Here is a 16,202-nt window from a genome sequence, read left to right as displayed (position 1 = left end):
CAATCCGTCTTAGTTAGCAGATCTCACGAAGTTAAGTAAAGAATGATCTCAGAGAACAACAGTATCTGGCTAGGTATGTTCTAGGAGATAATATGATCTTCAAGGGAGAAAACGCCTTGCCTCCTGCCCCGAAAGGCTCCCCCCCCCCTCCCCGGGAGGAGCTGAGGCTGTATCGATTGGCGCCTTGTTTTGAGGTGGTACTGACGGAGCTCGCACATACCGAGTGTGTTGTAAAGTGGGCTGCGTTGTGCAGTAACAATATCCGGATAAATTACTAGCTGCTGTGGTTTAGTGGGTTTCTAAGTATGGAGTGTGGAGTACGGCAGATACCATGGGTCATTCACTGGCTAGGCAGTCCCTAAGGCAGGTACCAATGAAGTTGCCCCTAGTTTCTGGTAACAATAATCGGATTGGGTTGCAATCTGGCAGTTTAGGTGCCACTAGTGGTCTTTTCTCCACATTTGGAAGAAATTTTTTTCGACAATTGATTTTTGTGTCTTCCGTGGTTCATTTTCTCCTTACCATTCAGGTTATGATCTCTCTCCTGGGTTAGCACTAGCTAGATACGTACCAAATAAGGACCACACAGAAAGAGAGCCAACGGATCACCGTTGGAGAGTTAAGAGGCGGCATCTGCAGGTATGTGCTGGACATTATCTCTTAATGACCCTAAAATGGGTCGGATCTTTATCCACTAGTATTACTAGACGAAGGAACATCTGGGTGGGTAAGGGAAAAGAAAGGGGAGGGGAGGGGAGGGGGTGGTCAATTAGAAAGAACGGGTTGATGCATATAATCCATCACCTGAACAGCAGCGTAAAGAGAGGGAGAGAGGGAGAGAGGAGAAAGAGAGAGCGAGAGCTGTATGTATGGAGGATGTAAGTAAGTAAGTCGGTAATGAACTAATCTCCTTCTGTTAATGACTATAATAAAAAAAAAAAAACTCATAATAACAATAATAATGATAATAATAATAATAAATTGATCCATGATAATAACCAGAAGAAAATAATTCAATGAAGAAAATAAAAAATCAAGCGTCCCGGTGGTGGATTATTTGGGACTGGTTCCAAGTGGTTCTGCTGTGACGGCCGGCCCCGGGGAGGGTCGACGGTGTGTAACCACTAACCAACCGAGAAGATCCCCTGGTTCAGAAACGGGCGGGTTTGTTTGTGTCTCGGCCCTCTCAGTCCCTCGCTCTCGACTTGGGACCGTTTTGTGTAGGTACTTACTAGGTAAAGTAGTCATAGTAAGTTGGTACTAGTCGGTAAACTAGGAGGTAGGCAGAATAGCTTTGGCTTTGCTTTGCTTTGCTTTGCTTCTCTTCTGGCTGTCAAGTAGGAAAATCCACTGCGAAAGATAGGCAGCTTGTCGCTCCTCGTTGGGCTCATCACCTGGTACTTGCTTGCTTTGCTTACCCTTCTTTGCTCGTCTCGTCTCGCTCGTTACTTACCATCTTTCTACATCTTCGTCGTCTTGTCTCCCTTTCTCCTCTTTTCCCTCTCTTTTTTCTCCTTTCTTCATCTTCCTCGCTTTCTCATCTCATCGGGGTCTCTCTCTCTCTTTCGCTTTTCCTCTTCTCCCCTCCTCCCCTCCCCCTTTCCCATCTTTTCCACTCCTTTCTGTTTCTCTTCTCCTTTCTAAACTCCTTGTTTTGTTTGTGACCGGAAAACGAGATTTCCACCCCTCTGTATCTCTGATTTTCCGCCACCCCATGTGGCGTGGCTCCAGGTCTCACTATTGCTACTAAACCGAATTCCCACTACTTTTCCTGACTACGATTACCCGTTCGTTCTAAACCAATAGTCACCTGCTACGACCCCTTCTGATCCTCGCCCCGGTCTCCATACCTACACTACTCAGGTAGCCAATTACCAGCGCCTGGATCATCCTTGCACTTACTACTTTCCACTGCCTACTCACTCACACACACACACACACTACTTACTACTTACAACAACCCACACGCTCCGCTGCACCCTAGTCCCTTCCCACCGCTTTGCATGTCTCGGTTCGCCTCCATCTCCAGACAAACTGCTACCTCGGATTGTTCCTCCTCTTCTTTTCTTCTGTCACCACCCTGTTTGTCTGGTGCTTTGTTTATTTCAGGCTGTTCCCCGTGCCTTGCTATCTGCTCTAGATTCGCCTGCTGGTCGCGTGTCTAATCCTTCTCCCCCTCGGTCCTTCCTGATGAGTCCAGTCACCCGGTCCAACGTCACCTCCGATAGTTTCAGTGTCCACGTTTGACTGGTCAGACGGGACGAGGTATCATCAACCAGACGCCATGGCGATATGGCCGTTTGGTCGTAAGAACAAGCGGCATACAATCCAACTGGATGCACCTGCTGTGGCGGATGTCCAGTCGTCGCAAGAGTCTCGCCACAGCTTCGATGACGGCAAGCTCGGCAGACTGTCCCGCAAGCACTCCAAACGTCAGAAGAACAGACACGCCCAGCCTGTTGAAGTCGTCCCGAGCTTTTTGCACGATGCTTCTCATCCGACGTCTTCCCCTGTCGTCCAGTACCCTCCACCTACGTCACACAGTGAGCAGCCGACCCCGATCAAAGAAAACCGGGCCCCGGTCTCCCGAGCTGGTCAGCATTCCGACGCCTACACTACTTACTCCACCATGAGCCACGAACAACCCTCTTTGTCTCGCTCTGCATCGTTGTTGAAATCCAAGCGTAACGAAAATGGTCCGGCAGTGTTAAAGAAGAAGCTGAGTAAGCGCAAGGCATACGAGATTGCCAGGGAACGGGAAATACGGATGCTGGCTTCTGCTCCCATCGATATTCCTCGCCGTCACTCTCCGCTACCCGCGGAGCGGTTTTCCATTGAGACACGCCGGGCTAATGGGGCCCAGAGTCGACGCTCCGACCGGCATTGTTCTGATACCAGCCTTTCTATGCGTGACTCCGCTGCATCCTCACTCTCGGATATTTTCGAATCCTATACGTTCAAGGTTAACACCTTTGCTGCATGGACGCCTCGTCCGGTCATACGCTATGTGGAAACTCCTCGGGTGCCGACAGCTAAGAGTCAAAGACCGTCTGAGCCTTCAATTCGGAAGGATAAGACCCCTGCTTATGCCACACACAACGAGCACTCGCGTTCTAAGAAGAGAGTAGACAAGCTGGCCGACGACCTGGATGCCGCTGCCCTAAGGGAATTGCTCGAAAGGGACCGTCGGCGCAGGGAGAGGAAGCAACTTGAAGATCAAGCCAGACTCCACCGGAAGTTAGAACGCGCTGCGGAACAACAACGGCAAGCAGAAGTAGAAGCAGAAGCCGATGCCGTTCCCCAAGAACCATCCAGCGAGGCTGAAGACACATCTTTAGCTCGACGTGGTCGGCCGGGCGCGGAGAGCCGGGCTGTCTCTGATCGGTCAAAAGAATATGCCCCTCGGACAAATGAAACCAATGCCTTCCTGGGCGGTAATACTTCTGGATCTTGGCTGAGAGGTGCTTCCAAAGACACAGAGCGACGTGGCCACGAGTCCGTTGATAGTGTGCATGTCATTGGTAACATCGACGATAGTTCCATTCGGGAACCAAAGCTTGTGATGCGTCGCAGCTTTGCTCCCTCGCAAGACATGGGCATGTCCGGCAGCAGTCTGTCTCATTCGCCGTCGAGGCGTGAACTGTATAGCCCAACTTCTTCGCAACTCTATGGCATAGGCCGAGAATCTACATCCGATATTTCGCGAACCATTGACTCAGACCGGCGCTTGTCTGACCACGGTAGCGGACGTGTTAATACGCTTACTTCCATTTTCAGACGTGGTAGCTCGCGGCTTAAACGCAGCTATCGTGAACGTTTCCATGAACGCAGCCCTGAGCACTCGAATCCGTCTCATGAATCTTTCTTCAAGGTCCAGACGCAATCGTCTGGACCACCTCCTTCATTCGTTGCTGCTCCTCGGACATTCCTAGGGTCAGGTACCATCAAGCGGTCGCAGTCTAAGTTTACCGAACATTTCGGTGACGAGCCCCTTTCTCCACCTGACTCACGGCTTCAATCACCCGATATTCCAGAGGTGTTGGATGAGTTTGAGAGAGAGGACGAGATGTCAGATATCAACATGGGGACCCAGTATCCCATCCCCAGTTCTGGATCAGAACCACAGGACATCCCGAGAAATCCTCACCATTCTTGGACAGGCGAAAGCTGGGAAGGTGACCCGGATAATCTTCCTTTGTCCCAATCGTTAGCATCGATTGACTCCGAAGGGTCATGGATGTCGGGACAATTTCTACGCCGCATATCTCAGAAAAAGGCGAGCAATCCACTGCGCACCAGCCTCAGTTCATCGCGAAACATCATGGAAGAGGGCCGTGAGGGATCCTCCCATGGAGATGAGGCCCCAGTTAGCGAACCTCTTGTCAGATTTGGGACCAACCAGGATGAGAGTCCCAAATCTGGTCCTGATGTAGGTGGTGCGTCACCTGACAAGGATACGCCTATGGATAGCGTACCAGAGCAAGCCGAGGAGACCTGGCATGATCAAATCGCCCGGCGACCTGTACTTGTGACACCAGCAATCCGTCCAAAGTCCAACGAAGGACTCCTGAAGAATGTCCAGTCGTTCTGTGCCGAAGAAGAGTTCAGCCCCATCGAAGAGCATTCTGCCGAGTTTGAGCTCGAAACGTCTGACCACCACGCAAATGGGCGCCCAAATTGAGCCCGGTTGCCAGCGCACAACCTTGTGCGCAACGTTGCTTGGATCAACCAGTGACGCCCTTGCTACCATGAGGAATAATTGCGCGTGTTGAGATTATTCTGATGTCAGCATGGTGCATTTATCTAATATTTCCCGTATATACCCCAGTCGCTCGTTAAAACCTTTCCTATGTCGCTCCTTTTCCTTCCAGATCCCCCTCACCTTCCCCTCCCACTTCCCCGGCGGATTTCCTCAGGGTTCATGGCGCTGGATGTAGCCATGCTTATATTTCTCCAACGCTCTCACCGGGTCAAGCACAGGTCTTGTCCGTGCTCTTGTCTTGTCGGTGGGCATTGTTAGTTCTCGAATTTGTTGATACCCCCACATCAGCGGAAGTTTGAATGAGTTTGCCCCGATCACTGTCTTGTGGTGATCGCGGGCACTTACGCGTTTTTGATAGACTCGAAGCATTCTCGTTCTTCAGTTCAATGCACATATTGTGACACAAGTTCTACCTGTTCACCTTTCCTTATTACGATTACCACCCGTGCTATTGTTTAATGTCTTGACTGTACTATATGCTCGAGTATTGCGGCTCGTTATCTTTCGAGAGATGGATGACATCATGGCCCGCTTGCCCATTGCCTGTAAATATCACCAGAGGGAATTTTCCCACGCCCTAGACAATAAACTACCCGACTTGATATGACTGACTCCTTAATCCTCTGCGCAACTGCACCCATAAACGATACTGCCATGTTATTCCGCACTCGGATCAGGTGATCGGAGAGACTCGCCGATGGCGGCTGTTGCTGCTGCTGCCTCAGGCCAACAGCGCCTGTCCAGACCGGTCGCGATTCATAAGCGACGGGAGCACGTCATTTGCCTTTGGTTTCTTCCTTCACCGTTTCGTGCATCTCCTTCCCCTTTCTCTTCCACCAACCAAGTTGCCCAACCGGCCCGTAATTTACTGTTGATTATATCATTCCATATATTGCCTATTACTACTTATTCAATTGCAGCCAGAATGTCTGCTGTTAGCCTGACAAATCAATCGCGCCTTCGTCTTGCACGAGGTGTCTCTTGGTAAGCCCATATTGCCCAGAAGCGACCCTGGCCTTCGACTGTGACCGAGAGGCTTCGACGCCCCGAGCGATTAGTCAGGCGGCGGTGCAACGTCACTGTTCGGGGTTGTGTGTCAGCCACTCAACTCTCCACTACAAATTCGATTTGTGCCCCTCCGTTGCTGGGCTGCCCCTCATTCGGAGCTAATCATCGTCTCAACCTTCCCATAGTTTTAAACCATCCACTCTGGCCTCCCGACGCCTTCTCTCTTCCTCCTCCGCTAGATTCTCTATCCAGTCCTCCACTAGAACCGCAGTAGCGCCCTCTTTCCTCCGTTCAACTCCGTTTATCCACAGCCGTCGCGCTTTCTCTCACACATCCTCCAACATGTCTCACAAGGTTGTCGACATCACGTCGTATGTGCAATCCCTTCCTCCCCTTGACGTTTATCGTCTCACCTTCAGATAACATCCGCCCTTCTTCTTCTCCTCACGCCTTACCCTTCCCTCTTTTCTTGAGACCTTAATTAACTTATCTGTCTCTACAGTAAGGCCGAATTCAACGAGAAGGTCCTTGGCGAGTCCACCGGCCCCGTCGTCGTTGACTGCTTCGCTACCTGGTGCGGTCCTTGCAAGGCCATCTCCCCCAAGGTCGAGCAGTTCAGCAACGAGTACCCCAACGCCAAGTTCTACAAGATCGACGTCGACGAGCTGTCCGAGGTTGCTGCCGAGCTCGGTATCCGTGCCATGCCCACTTTCCTTCTCTTCAAGAACGGCCAGAAGTTCGACGACCTCACCGGTGCCAACCCCAAGGGTCTGGAGGAGAAGATCAAGGCTCTGCTTGCATAAATTCCCCGTCGATAGACGATAATGAGGGGATACCTTGATGGTTATGCTAGTTACAGATGAAATCTAATTGATGGGCTTCTTACCCCGCACACACACACACGCGACGATCCATATGAGTCGATGGTAATATTTGTTGTAGATGTAGTCATGACCGTATTCCTGGACCATAGTAGCCGTTGTATTAAGACCTTCATCACTATGCAGGTACTTTGATCATTTATTGTCATCGAACCACATCATACGCTAATGTAAGATGACATCAGGCTTGCCTGACACTTTACACTCTGATCAGACATCACAGTAAACTAAACCGCTCGACAACATGATCTGAGTCTCCCACTACTTTTGACTAGGTCTTTTGGACCAATACATTTATGACAATACCTTCAACAAATCCATATATATCCAGTCTGTCGTACATCTCCCACCACATAGTTATTGGATAGTAACTACAACAAGCACCATACAGTGAGTAGTACTCGCAACACACTGAAAGTGATATCATCCCTTTAAGGCAGACAGATGCTACTTATTACACCAGTTGTTCCATTCGAGAAGCATCGTCAATCATTCATAGGGAGACTTTCCCCATCTGCTGGACCTTTTGTATATTGAATTTGTATAGTAGTATGATACCATTCTGGGGCAAATAGGCCAGGAAACTCCAAGCTTGCGAACTAACCCCCTTCATGTGTAGTAGTTAGACGTGGTAGTACTTGAATGGATGATATATGTGATGCATATCGAACTGGTAAACTATCCTTAGCGTAACTATCCAATTCTGATACTGCTTTCCGTGCAAGTAAATGATATAAACATAAACATTCAGACATAGTTTAATTATCGTAGACATTCACTGGAGTAGCTTAGCTATGTCACACACAGCTGTATTAGGTCATATCACTCCTGCATAATATAGTACTAGTAGCATCTCATTCATTATTCTGGCTTGATCATTTCTGGTCAAGCTCCAATGTAAGCCGGATATTCATCCTAAGCTTTTCTATAATTCGCCTCTGATATTCTAACAATAGCTAACTTGACAGACATACCTGTTAACCTGACATGGTGAGATATGGATAACTGCTTTATATAAGTCAGACTTGAGTTGGAGACAGCTTTATATTATATCTGAAGTGAGACTAGACTCCTCTTTTCCCGAATTGAATAGCTTTAATTTATAGTACTTAGTCCTTGCAGACTATTGGCAACTATGTTGCTCAAATATTTTCCTTGTAGCTCCGTGACTGTATTACCTCCAGTTCTGGAATGAGGAAACTAACCGAATGCTGCGTTGAATATTATTTAGGTATCTATGTAATAATAATCAGTTGGAATGAACATATACCCGGCCACATTTATCGACATACACTACTAATTGGTCCCATTGGTGATTTTGGTTATAGTTGGCGGGCCGCAACCTGCTCAAAATGTGTGCCAGTGAGCTGCAATTCTATATGTCATTCACGTTCCGTTATACCAAATGAGAGCAGAAGTCTTTACTAGATGTATTTCCAACCGAAATACATGGAATCCTCCTTTAATTTCTAGTCTGTTTCATGATCATAAGTTGCACAAGTGTTGTTACTCTGCCTAGTCAACTCATCTACAACCTTCCGGGCCCTACTTATGGAGAAGATTGTGGTTGAAATCTTCTATTTTGCTGTTTTTGCTTCCCAAAACAGCTCAACTAGAAGTGTAATAGATCTGATGAGGCTAAATAGTAAGCATGTGAGTACGATAGAATCTGGATATTGAGGAAGGTGGCTGCAGATAGATCTCGATGACTAACAACCCAGGTCAGGTAGAGTATATACTCGGTGAAGCTTTGGTTTACCCTCAAATGGTAAGCATTAAACATGGCGTATCTATTTGTGGCGTCAGAGAACAGCAGTATACCACTAGTCAGTTGATAGCAATTAATTGTAGTGGGCGTGGCGTAGATGATGCTCTTATCAGAGGCATTATTATCTTAATTGACTCCCAGGAAAGAATTTATATCATTGGGGAGAAGAGTAGCATAGTGTCGACAAGTATGTCTCATGGGCCTATGAGCTAGGTGTCAAACCCGGCTGTTGATAAGGTGGTACATACTCCTTGGTCTATTGTCGGCACTAAAAATCGAAGCTTGTTTCTGTGACACCAACATTGTGGTTGCCTACCAAGAACAGTCAAGCTAAGCAAGGGCCCCCTAAAGCTCTACTACGTCCACGTAATACTCGGAATGAGATGATTCCACTGTTATCGGCTACTGGGCAGCCCCCAAACGGACATAGAGAGGGATTGGTCAGTTGCTGTTATCGATTTGACACTCGACCAAAAATGCAGTGTAGGCTCTACCCCTCAGTACTGTACAATGCAATGGATAAAAACCCCGATTAGATGAGATAGTTCCCATCGAAACTGGCCTCACCGATTAATCATAGCCAAAGAAGCGGTCTGATCAAAAACTGGGTCTTCGAGTCAGTTGCAGGTCTCCCAAGCATTTGGTCAAGACTGGATCCAAGAACCATATTATTATCGACTGGGGGTACCACATATAATACACAGATACTATATTATAGCGATGGTTTGAGATATATCAGAAGCTTATCCAAGGCTGCAAATAGTCAATGCAGAGAATTCATGCAAGGTACCGGCTAGACGCATTGACAAGGCAATTAACACGTGCAGATGTCACAAGTGGGTGTGCGTCTACGGAAAATACTATCGTTTTTCTCAGCTACGCGGAAAATATTATCATTCCAACTCCTTTCCCATCAGAAACACCTCCGACCAAAACTCTTCGAAGATTGCTACTTCATCTACCTTATCAGGCTTAACTACCGCATTAGCCCCGTCCGAGTGCGGACATCTTTCGGCACACCAAAGGATTTCCAGGGGAGTGGGCCAGAGTACCACCTCAACACGGCTCACGGCTCCATCATTCAGCTACACCTGCACTGTGCGCACAGCCACTTCTCTAATGACTACATCTTCACTGCCCTCCTGGGTTATGCGGTGCTGTACTGTTGTGCTCGTCTCTATTGTTTATCCCCTGAAACCGCGGAATACATACCGCGGCTACACCCTATTTATTATGCAACAGAAAAGAGCTCTAATGAGGCCCGTGCCCTATGAATTAATTAGGTGATATTGGCTGTCATATGAATTAATCTAGTCATGGACCTGGCTAGCCCAGTTGCAGCTCGGCTGTACCGCATAGGAGTGAGGCCGAGGTATTCCGGAATACGCAGGATTGCATGATCGAAGCGTGTGTTGATCGCGGAGAGAAAAGGATATATGTGGTATGGGGCTGTTTCCGGTGTTCCGCATCCTGAATATGATTCTTGGGGGCTGTAGAAGGATGGAGGATCTTCCTGGATATCTCAATAGTATGTCTACGAATGCGATGGAGGAGTAAAAGGATCCGATCACTTGGGCGGCAACGCCAGTGCTGTCAGCACAAGCCGGAAAGGGTGACGAATTCATTTAATCTGGCTGCTGCAGGCTCATGCTTGTGCTACTGTGTGTACTGTGTTGATATGCTTACAGTGGGTCAGGGCTTTCTATGGAATGGTTATGGAATTGGAAACATTGCCTTCCATGGTTATCAATCACTTGATTGTTTGGTTCTCTCTTTTATTTTTTTTTTTTCGCGGGTCGTTCGGGAGGATAATTTACTTCCCGTGAAATCCGAACTTAAGTGGGCTTTTGATTTCTGGCTCGGTTATAAAGAAAATTTGCGTTGGAATTCTTGAGAACAGAAATTCATCCTGATGTATACCGTGTAGATAGTCAACACAAGGGGCGAATCGACCATTGAGTTCTGACGCTTACGCAGTAAGGTTAGCAGGGGGAATATCCGGCAGGGGTTAGCCGGAAGGATTTGGCGGACAATCAATTGGTTGTTGCGTTCTCTTGCTGCTACGTACTGCTGCTGACGGGATAAGACGCTCGCAAGCTGGATCCATATTGATTTGTTGCTATTTCCACGGAGGCAAAAGTACCTTACCTACTACTTCAACTGACTCTATTAGAGTTCAGCCTGGACTAAAACTAGGTAGTATCTCGCATCATTGTTGACCTGAAAGGGTTGGGCACTCCGTCCGTTTAACTTTATAGTATCCTACCAAGGATTCTGGCCCTAAAAAAGAGGAAATACATTCTTTAGAGTTTGACACTTCCCAGTTTCTTCCTCGGCCCGACTTGCATATATTGATTTGAGTGCCAGAGAGGAGATGGCATCGCTTACAGATTTTACAGAAGAGGATCTCTCAGCGCGAGTGGGTGGTGACCACAAACAGACTAGCGGAATCATGCTCGGCCAGCTAGCCAGATCGGGATTGGCCAATCGAGAGATGGAACCCACGATCTGAGTCACGGGGCAGCGGCCTAACCCCGAACAGGGCTAGTGAGCGCGTGATGGTCCAACGGGAGTGCATCTCCGACCCTCTGTCTGGATCCTCCCCTCTCTTCCTTCCCACTCGGCCACGTTCAGCTTATCCAACGGTCCAAGACTCAGGTTTCAAAACGTGCTACCGATGGTCTCTCGTCTCCATTTGGTCCCATCCGTCGGGTTCCAGCTCACCCTTCTCAGTTCCACTGCTAGAGATTGATTGTCTTACCCACGCCTGTGAATCGCATGATTCCCAATGGACGTGCCCCGAGCTAAGCCCGCCACTGCGTCCATTGACCACTCAGGGTCTTTGTCAATCGCGTGGATGCTGGCAATTGGCGAAAATCTGCTCTTTAGATCCCGTTGAAAATCTCAACTTGGAGTGTACCATCAGTCATGATGCTCGGTTCTGATTGTCTGGTTCCGCCTTGAGTTTCATCTGCTGACGGTACAACATGCCCCTCTGGAGTTTGGATAGTTGCTACCTAAGTTGAGGACTCGTGACGTATTGGTGGCTCGAGGATGGTTTAGCCGACGGAGTTCCAGAGGACGTGCTGACGGTCTTCTCGCCATTAGGGGAAGTTTAGACGCTTGGTATCCTGATACGTAATTATCTTCCAATTTCTTAATAGTCTTTTTCAGAGCTATGAAATTGTCCTGCATGGCTCACCTACAGTGCAAAGCATGTTTATCTTCGGAGAAGAGCGAAGGTTCAGCCAGACGGCGCAGCTGAACCTTCTTGGCCCTTGTCCGCCAGGGTTGGCTTTAGCGGTCCTTATCCGCCGAGAACCACAAATGTAGACCCATCTGGTCGACAAGTAATAACCGACTTTGACAGATGGGAAGAATTTTAGTTTCCTGGACTAATCTGATCATAGCCTTCGGCCCTTCAGTCATGTTTCTGACTCGCCAACCAAGGCTGCAAGTCTGGAACCGATCCGGTAAACTCAATGCCCCATGGTTCCTGGTGCAACCTCGATCGATGGTTCTGATCCAATCAAACACGGACAAACGCTGATACATCTTGGAAGGAGACTGGACATTTCAATTTACATTGCCCAATGTGAACGCTGGAAGAGCGCCAGACCCTCATTCTGGGGCCCTCGTCCACAAATTGGACGCGTACAACCAATGTGAAAAATGAAGGGTCTGCGGCCACCGAAGGGCAATAAGCGGTTCCCACTCGGACATAACACCTTTTAGTCTGCTCGATAAATTAACGTCCTTAATTGCATTACGGTCCGTCAATCTGGTACCTGGAGAATCGTGGCTAGTACGTAGTACGGGCCAGCCGCGTGGAGTCCCTGGAAGCTGAATGCCATTGTTATATTAAAAAGAATTCCCGCGTGATACTAGTTAAGCCTGCTCCTGTCAGGCTTACTCTGTTTTTGCCCCCCTCATGCAACGCCGCGTTGCTGCTGTTGTGTAACCTCCCCAGTCTTGTATGTTCGCAAATGCAGTGAGGGCTCTTTTATCATCCTCTCCATGCCGATGTCTTGCGGGTAATATCTGGTTTTAACAAGCTTCTCACGCCGAGAATGTTGCTCACGGACAGGGCCCCCCACGGGGACAATGTCCATGTGTCTTACATGGGAGGGTTCATCTTTCTGGCTTACGTAGTCAGTGTGATGGGATGTACAACCACTTTGGAGCTTCTGCACCGACGGACATCGAGGTCTGGTCTGTACAACTGGTACGATATCCACACTGCCCTGATAACAACAAGCATCCGTCTGACCGTATGTATAGGTATTTACTGCTCACCTCCTCCATAACAATGGGTGGTGTCGGTATCTGGTGTATGCATTACATTGGAAATCGTGCCATTGTCCTAGGAAACGGGGATGCGCAACTTCAGATCATTTATAGCATGACGTTTACAGGCGTATCTTTCGTGCTCCCGGTTGTCGTCTTGCTCGTTGCCTTCTACAGCATAGGAGCCAGCGAGAAAGCCGGTTATCTCCGAATCCTGACGGGTGGTGTCCTCACAGGTGGTGCAGTATGTGGTATGCATTATATCGGCCAGCTCGGTATCAGCAACTACCGCTGTAGCTACCGTATTGCAAACATCATCGGTGCCACCATCATTGCGGTGTTTGCTAGTACTGTTGCGTTGACGGTCTTCTTTCGGTGGAGGGCCACTTGGACAGATAGTTGGTGGCGACGTGGTATTTGCGGCTGTGTCCTTGCTCTTGCTGTCTCTGGCATGCATTGGACTGCTGCAGTCGGCACATACTACTACAATCATGACACAACCATGAAGCATAATGGTCAGCTTTCGCGGAGCCAAGTTGTCATTATCAGTTCTGTTTTGGTAGGTTGAAGTCCAGGAGGTACCGAATTTGGCGGATGTTAACGGATTATAGGCATGCGCTGCTTGCGGAGTTCTGACGGCGTGTGCCGTAGTTGCTGGTGGAAACCGGAGAAGGCTGAACATACAAGCTCGACAGCTCGTTTTGACTTGTGCCTTCTTTGACCAGTCCGGACGGATCATGGTCACTCCTCACGCGCTGCTTCCTAGCCGGAAGATTGTCGATCGTTATGTTGGCAAGGTATGTTCACAAGCTAGTCCACTTTCGACTTGTGCTGATGCAGGATTCTTCCCCGACTCGATAGACGTTCAACGATGATGATCTTACCCGAAGCCATCCCGCTTTCCTTTGGGCGTACCGAGCGAGTAGACACTGGAATCTGGTCAAGGATGTCGTTCCTTTCATGAGGAGTCGGATCGAGACTGACAAAGAGGCGGCGGAGCACTTCCTTGCCAAGGGAGAGGCCCTGGATCAGGAGAATGAGCTGCAGAACGATTTCGACGAGCTCTTCAAGCGACACTTTTGCGTTACCGCTCAGGATCTCGCCGATGAGGTTCGACAGCCTCTGCCGGCGCTCGGAAAGCTATACGACGACGTACTGATTACGACTGCTCCCACTTCGCGCTTCTCTCGGGCAATGGGATACTCTCGGTTAAACAATAGCAAGGGTCAGATGCTTTTCACAGTGCGCCATCTGGACAAGCAGGAAGCGAATCGACTGGCCGCCGCAGGTTTCCGTTTCACCACGATCGAAAATGTCACATCAGCTTTGTCGAGCCGAATGCACATTCCGCTGCCTGTGTTGGGCGAGCATCTTAAAGACATGCGAGATTACGCGACCGGAGGCCGCAATTATGAGCCGGGCGTCCACCTCGTGTCCTTTGTTATGCGCCCTACTATTTCCGACCACTTTGAGGTACTAACAGCGAAGGGAACCGGGAACCCATTGCCTTCATCAACATTACCGATCAAACGGATCAACATTCAGCACCTCGATTTGATCTCACACATGGAAGGATGGACCATATCGACCTGCTTGTCTTGGCTGAAATCCGAAGCGGCACAGTCAAACAGGGATATCGATGACTTCCGCGAGCAACTGATCCATGCAATGACATCGCTTGCAAGCGCACTTCCTCCCGATATCAACATGGCCTCGAAGTTCTCCGCCAAACCTCTTATTGCCCCTTGCCGGGCTTTATCTGATTCTGATGTGTCAAACTCTATTCTACTACCGTTCTGCGCTGTTGGAAACCTGGATACTCAAGTCTCAAACCCAGACTTTACCTTCATGCCTCTACGCCTCTTCCGCGCACAGCAGCAACTCAACGACACGAACATCGGAGGCGACGGGTTTGCAAAAGAACTGGGCAGGGAACTGTACTATTCAAACGCACGCAGCAGCTCCGCAACGGAAGCTGACATTACACCTTCCATCCGTTCTGTTCTGAAACTCTGGCCACGCAGGCATATGGATCCCACCCACGGGGATCTCTCCCAGGAAACGCTGACGGAGCTTTCGCAGTTGGGCGATATCATGGTTCGCAAGGAGGTTAAGGTGGACGTCGCTAAGCTATCCACGCGATCACTGGAATCTACCAAACATGCTTCGCACGCCACCGTTGTTGCTGGTGACCTGGCTACCAGCAGTTATGTGGATGAACTCTATAATCTTTGCTATTCACCTGGTGTTCGCCTGCGACCAAATACAGCCATTACTCGGAGTTCGATGGCCCGGAGCTCAGTGGCCACAGGATGAGCATGAGTGGAACTATCCTACTCTCAAACACCGTCCTGAGCCAGATGCCTGACTCTCACCCAGAAGAGGAATACACCAAACCTTGGAGAATAGGTCCTCCATCAGATACAGTGTGCGCCAGATGTGCACCCAGAAAAGAGTTAGCCTGCACGCGGCCTTTGGAGACATCCGGCTGCAAAAGAGCAGAGCCGTCCACCCCACGAAACAGATTATAAAGGGTTGGCCAGAAGGCCATAGCATGGACCTGCAGGCAATACGGCTATGCACACATCTCTTCACGACTTCACGCCCGTCAAACGATCACATCGTATCGCAATGTCCTCACACTCAGCAAGCAGATTACATGTCTCTCTCTCCCTTTTTCTTACCTGACATCCATATACTAGCGAATTGAAGCAACCCACTCTGGCGTCATTCCCGTCATGTACATATAGACAGTATCTACTATCCTATACATACGTTAATCATACAATGAGCGACATAAACTAAGACTTTCCCCATAATCACACCTAAGCATTCATTAACAACCCACCTGCCTCCCAGCGCATGATTGTTCAAAATACCATCAACTACGCTCAACATAATTCTCCCCAGCTTTCTCAATCGAGAAAACAATCATCAACCAACCTCCTCCATATCAAATACCCACAAATAACTACGAACCAAAAAATAAACCACAATACATACATACCAAAGCTAACCTAGAATATCCCCAAGTAAAAAAGAAGAGTAAAAAACAAAAGAAAATCTCCCCGACTGGGAGTCGAACCCAGGTCTCCCGCGCTTGTTCCCAAAGTGGGATTGACAAGCGGAAATCATGACCGTTAGACCATCGAGGAATTGATAGGATAACTTTTTTATAATATGCTATATAAATCAACAAAAGGCACAAGTAGAGAAATAACGGGTTTGTTATGCCTAGCTGGTTATTGGTCAGTCGGTCGGTCACCTATACTCTGACTAAGTACTAGTAATGGTGGTGGGGATAGTGGAGGAGAAGGAGGGGTAATTTTGATTATTATGTGTAATTGATAGCATAGCTGTGAACACTCGATAGGGAGGGGTTATTGTAGGATTAAATGGTTGGTTGGGAGAAATTACTAGGTGGTGTGTGTGCATGTTTGAGGAAATGAGAGAGGAGGGCGGGGTTTGGTTTGGTGCCTGATGAATTGTCTGTCAT

The 16,202-nt window shown here is 48.6% G+C and overlaps 3 protein-coding genes and 1 non-coding gene across 4 annotated transcripts; 3 read left to right on the top strand and 1 right to left on the bottom strand.

The window, feature by feature from the left end:
- Window positions 1–2,284: 2,284 nt before the first annotated feature.
- On the top strand, window positions 2,285–4,681 carry AtWU_05204 (uncharacterized protein; the record flags this gene model as incomplete). The annotated part of the gene is made up of 1 exon (XM_035500314.1): window positions 2,285–4,681. One exon carries the CDS (start codon window positions 2,285–2,287, stop codon window positions 4,679–4,681), a length of 2,397 nt encoding a protein of 798 aa, XP_035356207.1.
- A 1,006-nt stretch (window positions 4,682–5,687) lies between these two features.
- AtWU_05203 (thioredoxin family protein) lies at window positions 5,688–6,573 on the top strand (the record flags this gene model as incomplete). Its single annotated transcript, XM_035500313.1, has 3 exons — window positions 5,688–5,746; window positions 5,956–6,141; window positions 6,273–6,573. 3 exons carry the CDS (start codon window positions 5,688–5,690, stop codon window positions 6,571–6,573), a joined length of 546 nt encoding a protein of 181 aa, XP_035356206.1.
- A 5,916-nt stretch (window positions 6,574–12,489) lies between these two features.
- On the top strand, window positions 12,490–15,022 carry AtWU_05202 (MHYT domain signaling protein; the record flags this gene model as incomplete). Its single annotated transcript, XM_035500312.1, has 4 exons — window positions 12,490–12,644; window positions 12,701–13,265; window positions 13,318–13,503; window positions 13,568–15,022. 4 exons carry the CDS (start codon window positions 12,490–12,492, stop codon window positions 15,020–15,022), a joined length of 2,361 nt encoding a protein of 786 aa, XP_035356205.1.
- A 748-nt stretch (window positions 15,023–15,770) lies between these two features.
- On the bottom strand, window positions 15,771–15,861 carry AtWU_t132. The gene is given in 2 exon segments: window positions 15,771–15,805; window positions 15,825–15,861. It is a non-coding gene; the product is annotated as a tRNA-Asp (tRNA).
- Window positions 15,862–16,202: the final 341 nt, after the last annotated feature.

This window comes from Aspergillus tubingensis, assembly GCF_013340325.1.
Source record: "Aspergillus tubingensis WU-2223L DNA, scaffold_7, whole genome shotgun sequence".
In the NCBI taxonomy this organism is placed as follows: Eukaryota; Fungi; Ascomycota; class Eurotiomycetes; order Eurotiales; family Aspergillaceae; genus Aspergillus; species Aspergillus tubingensis.
The sequence above is the reverse complement of the archived record's forward strand: the minus strand, read 5'-3'. Positions and strand labels throughout refer to the sequence as shown.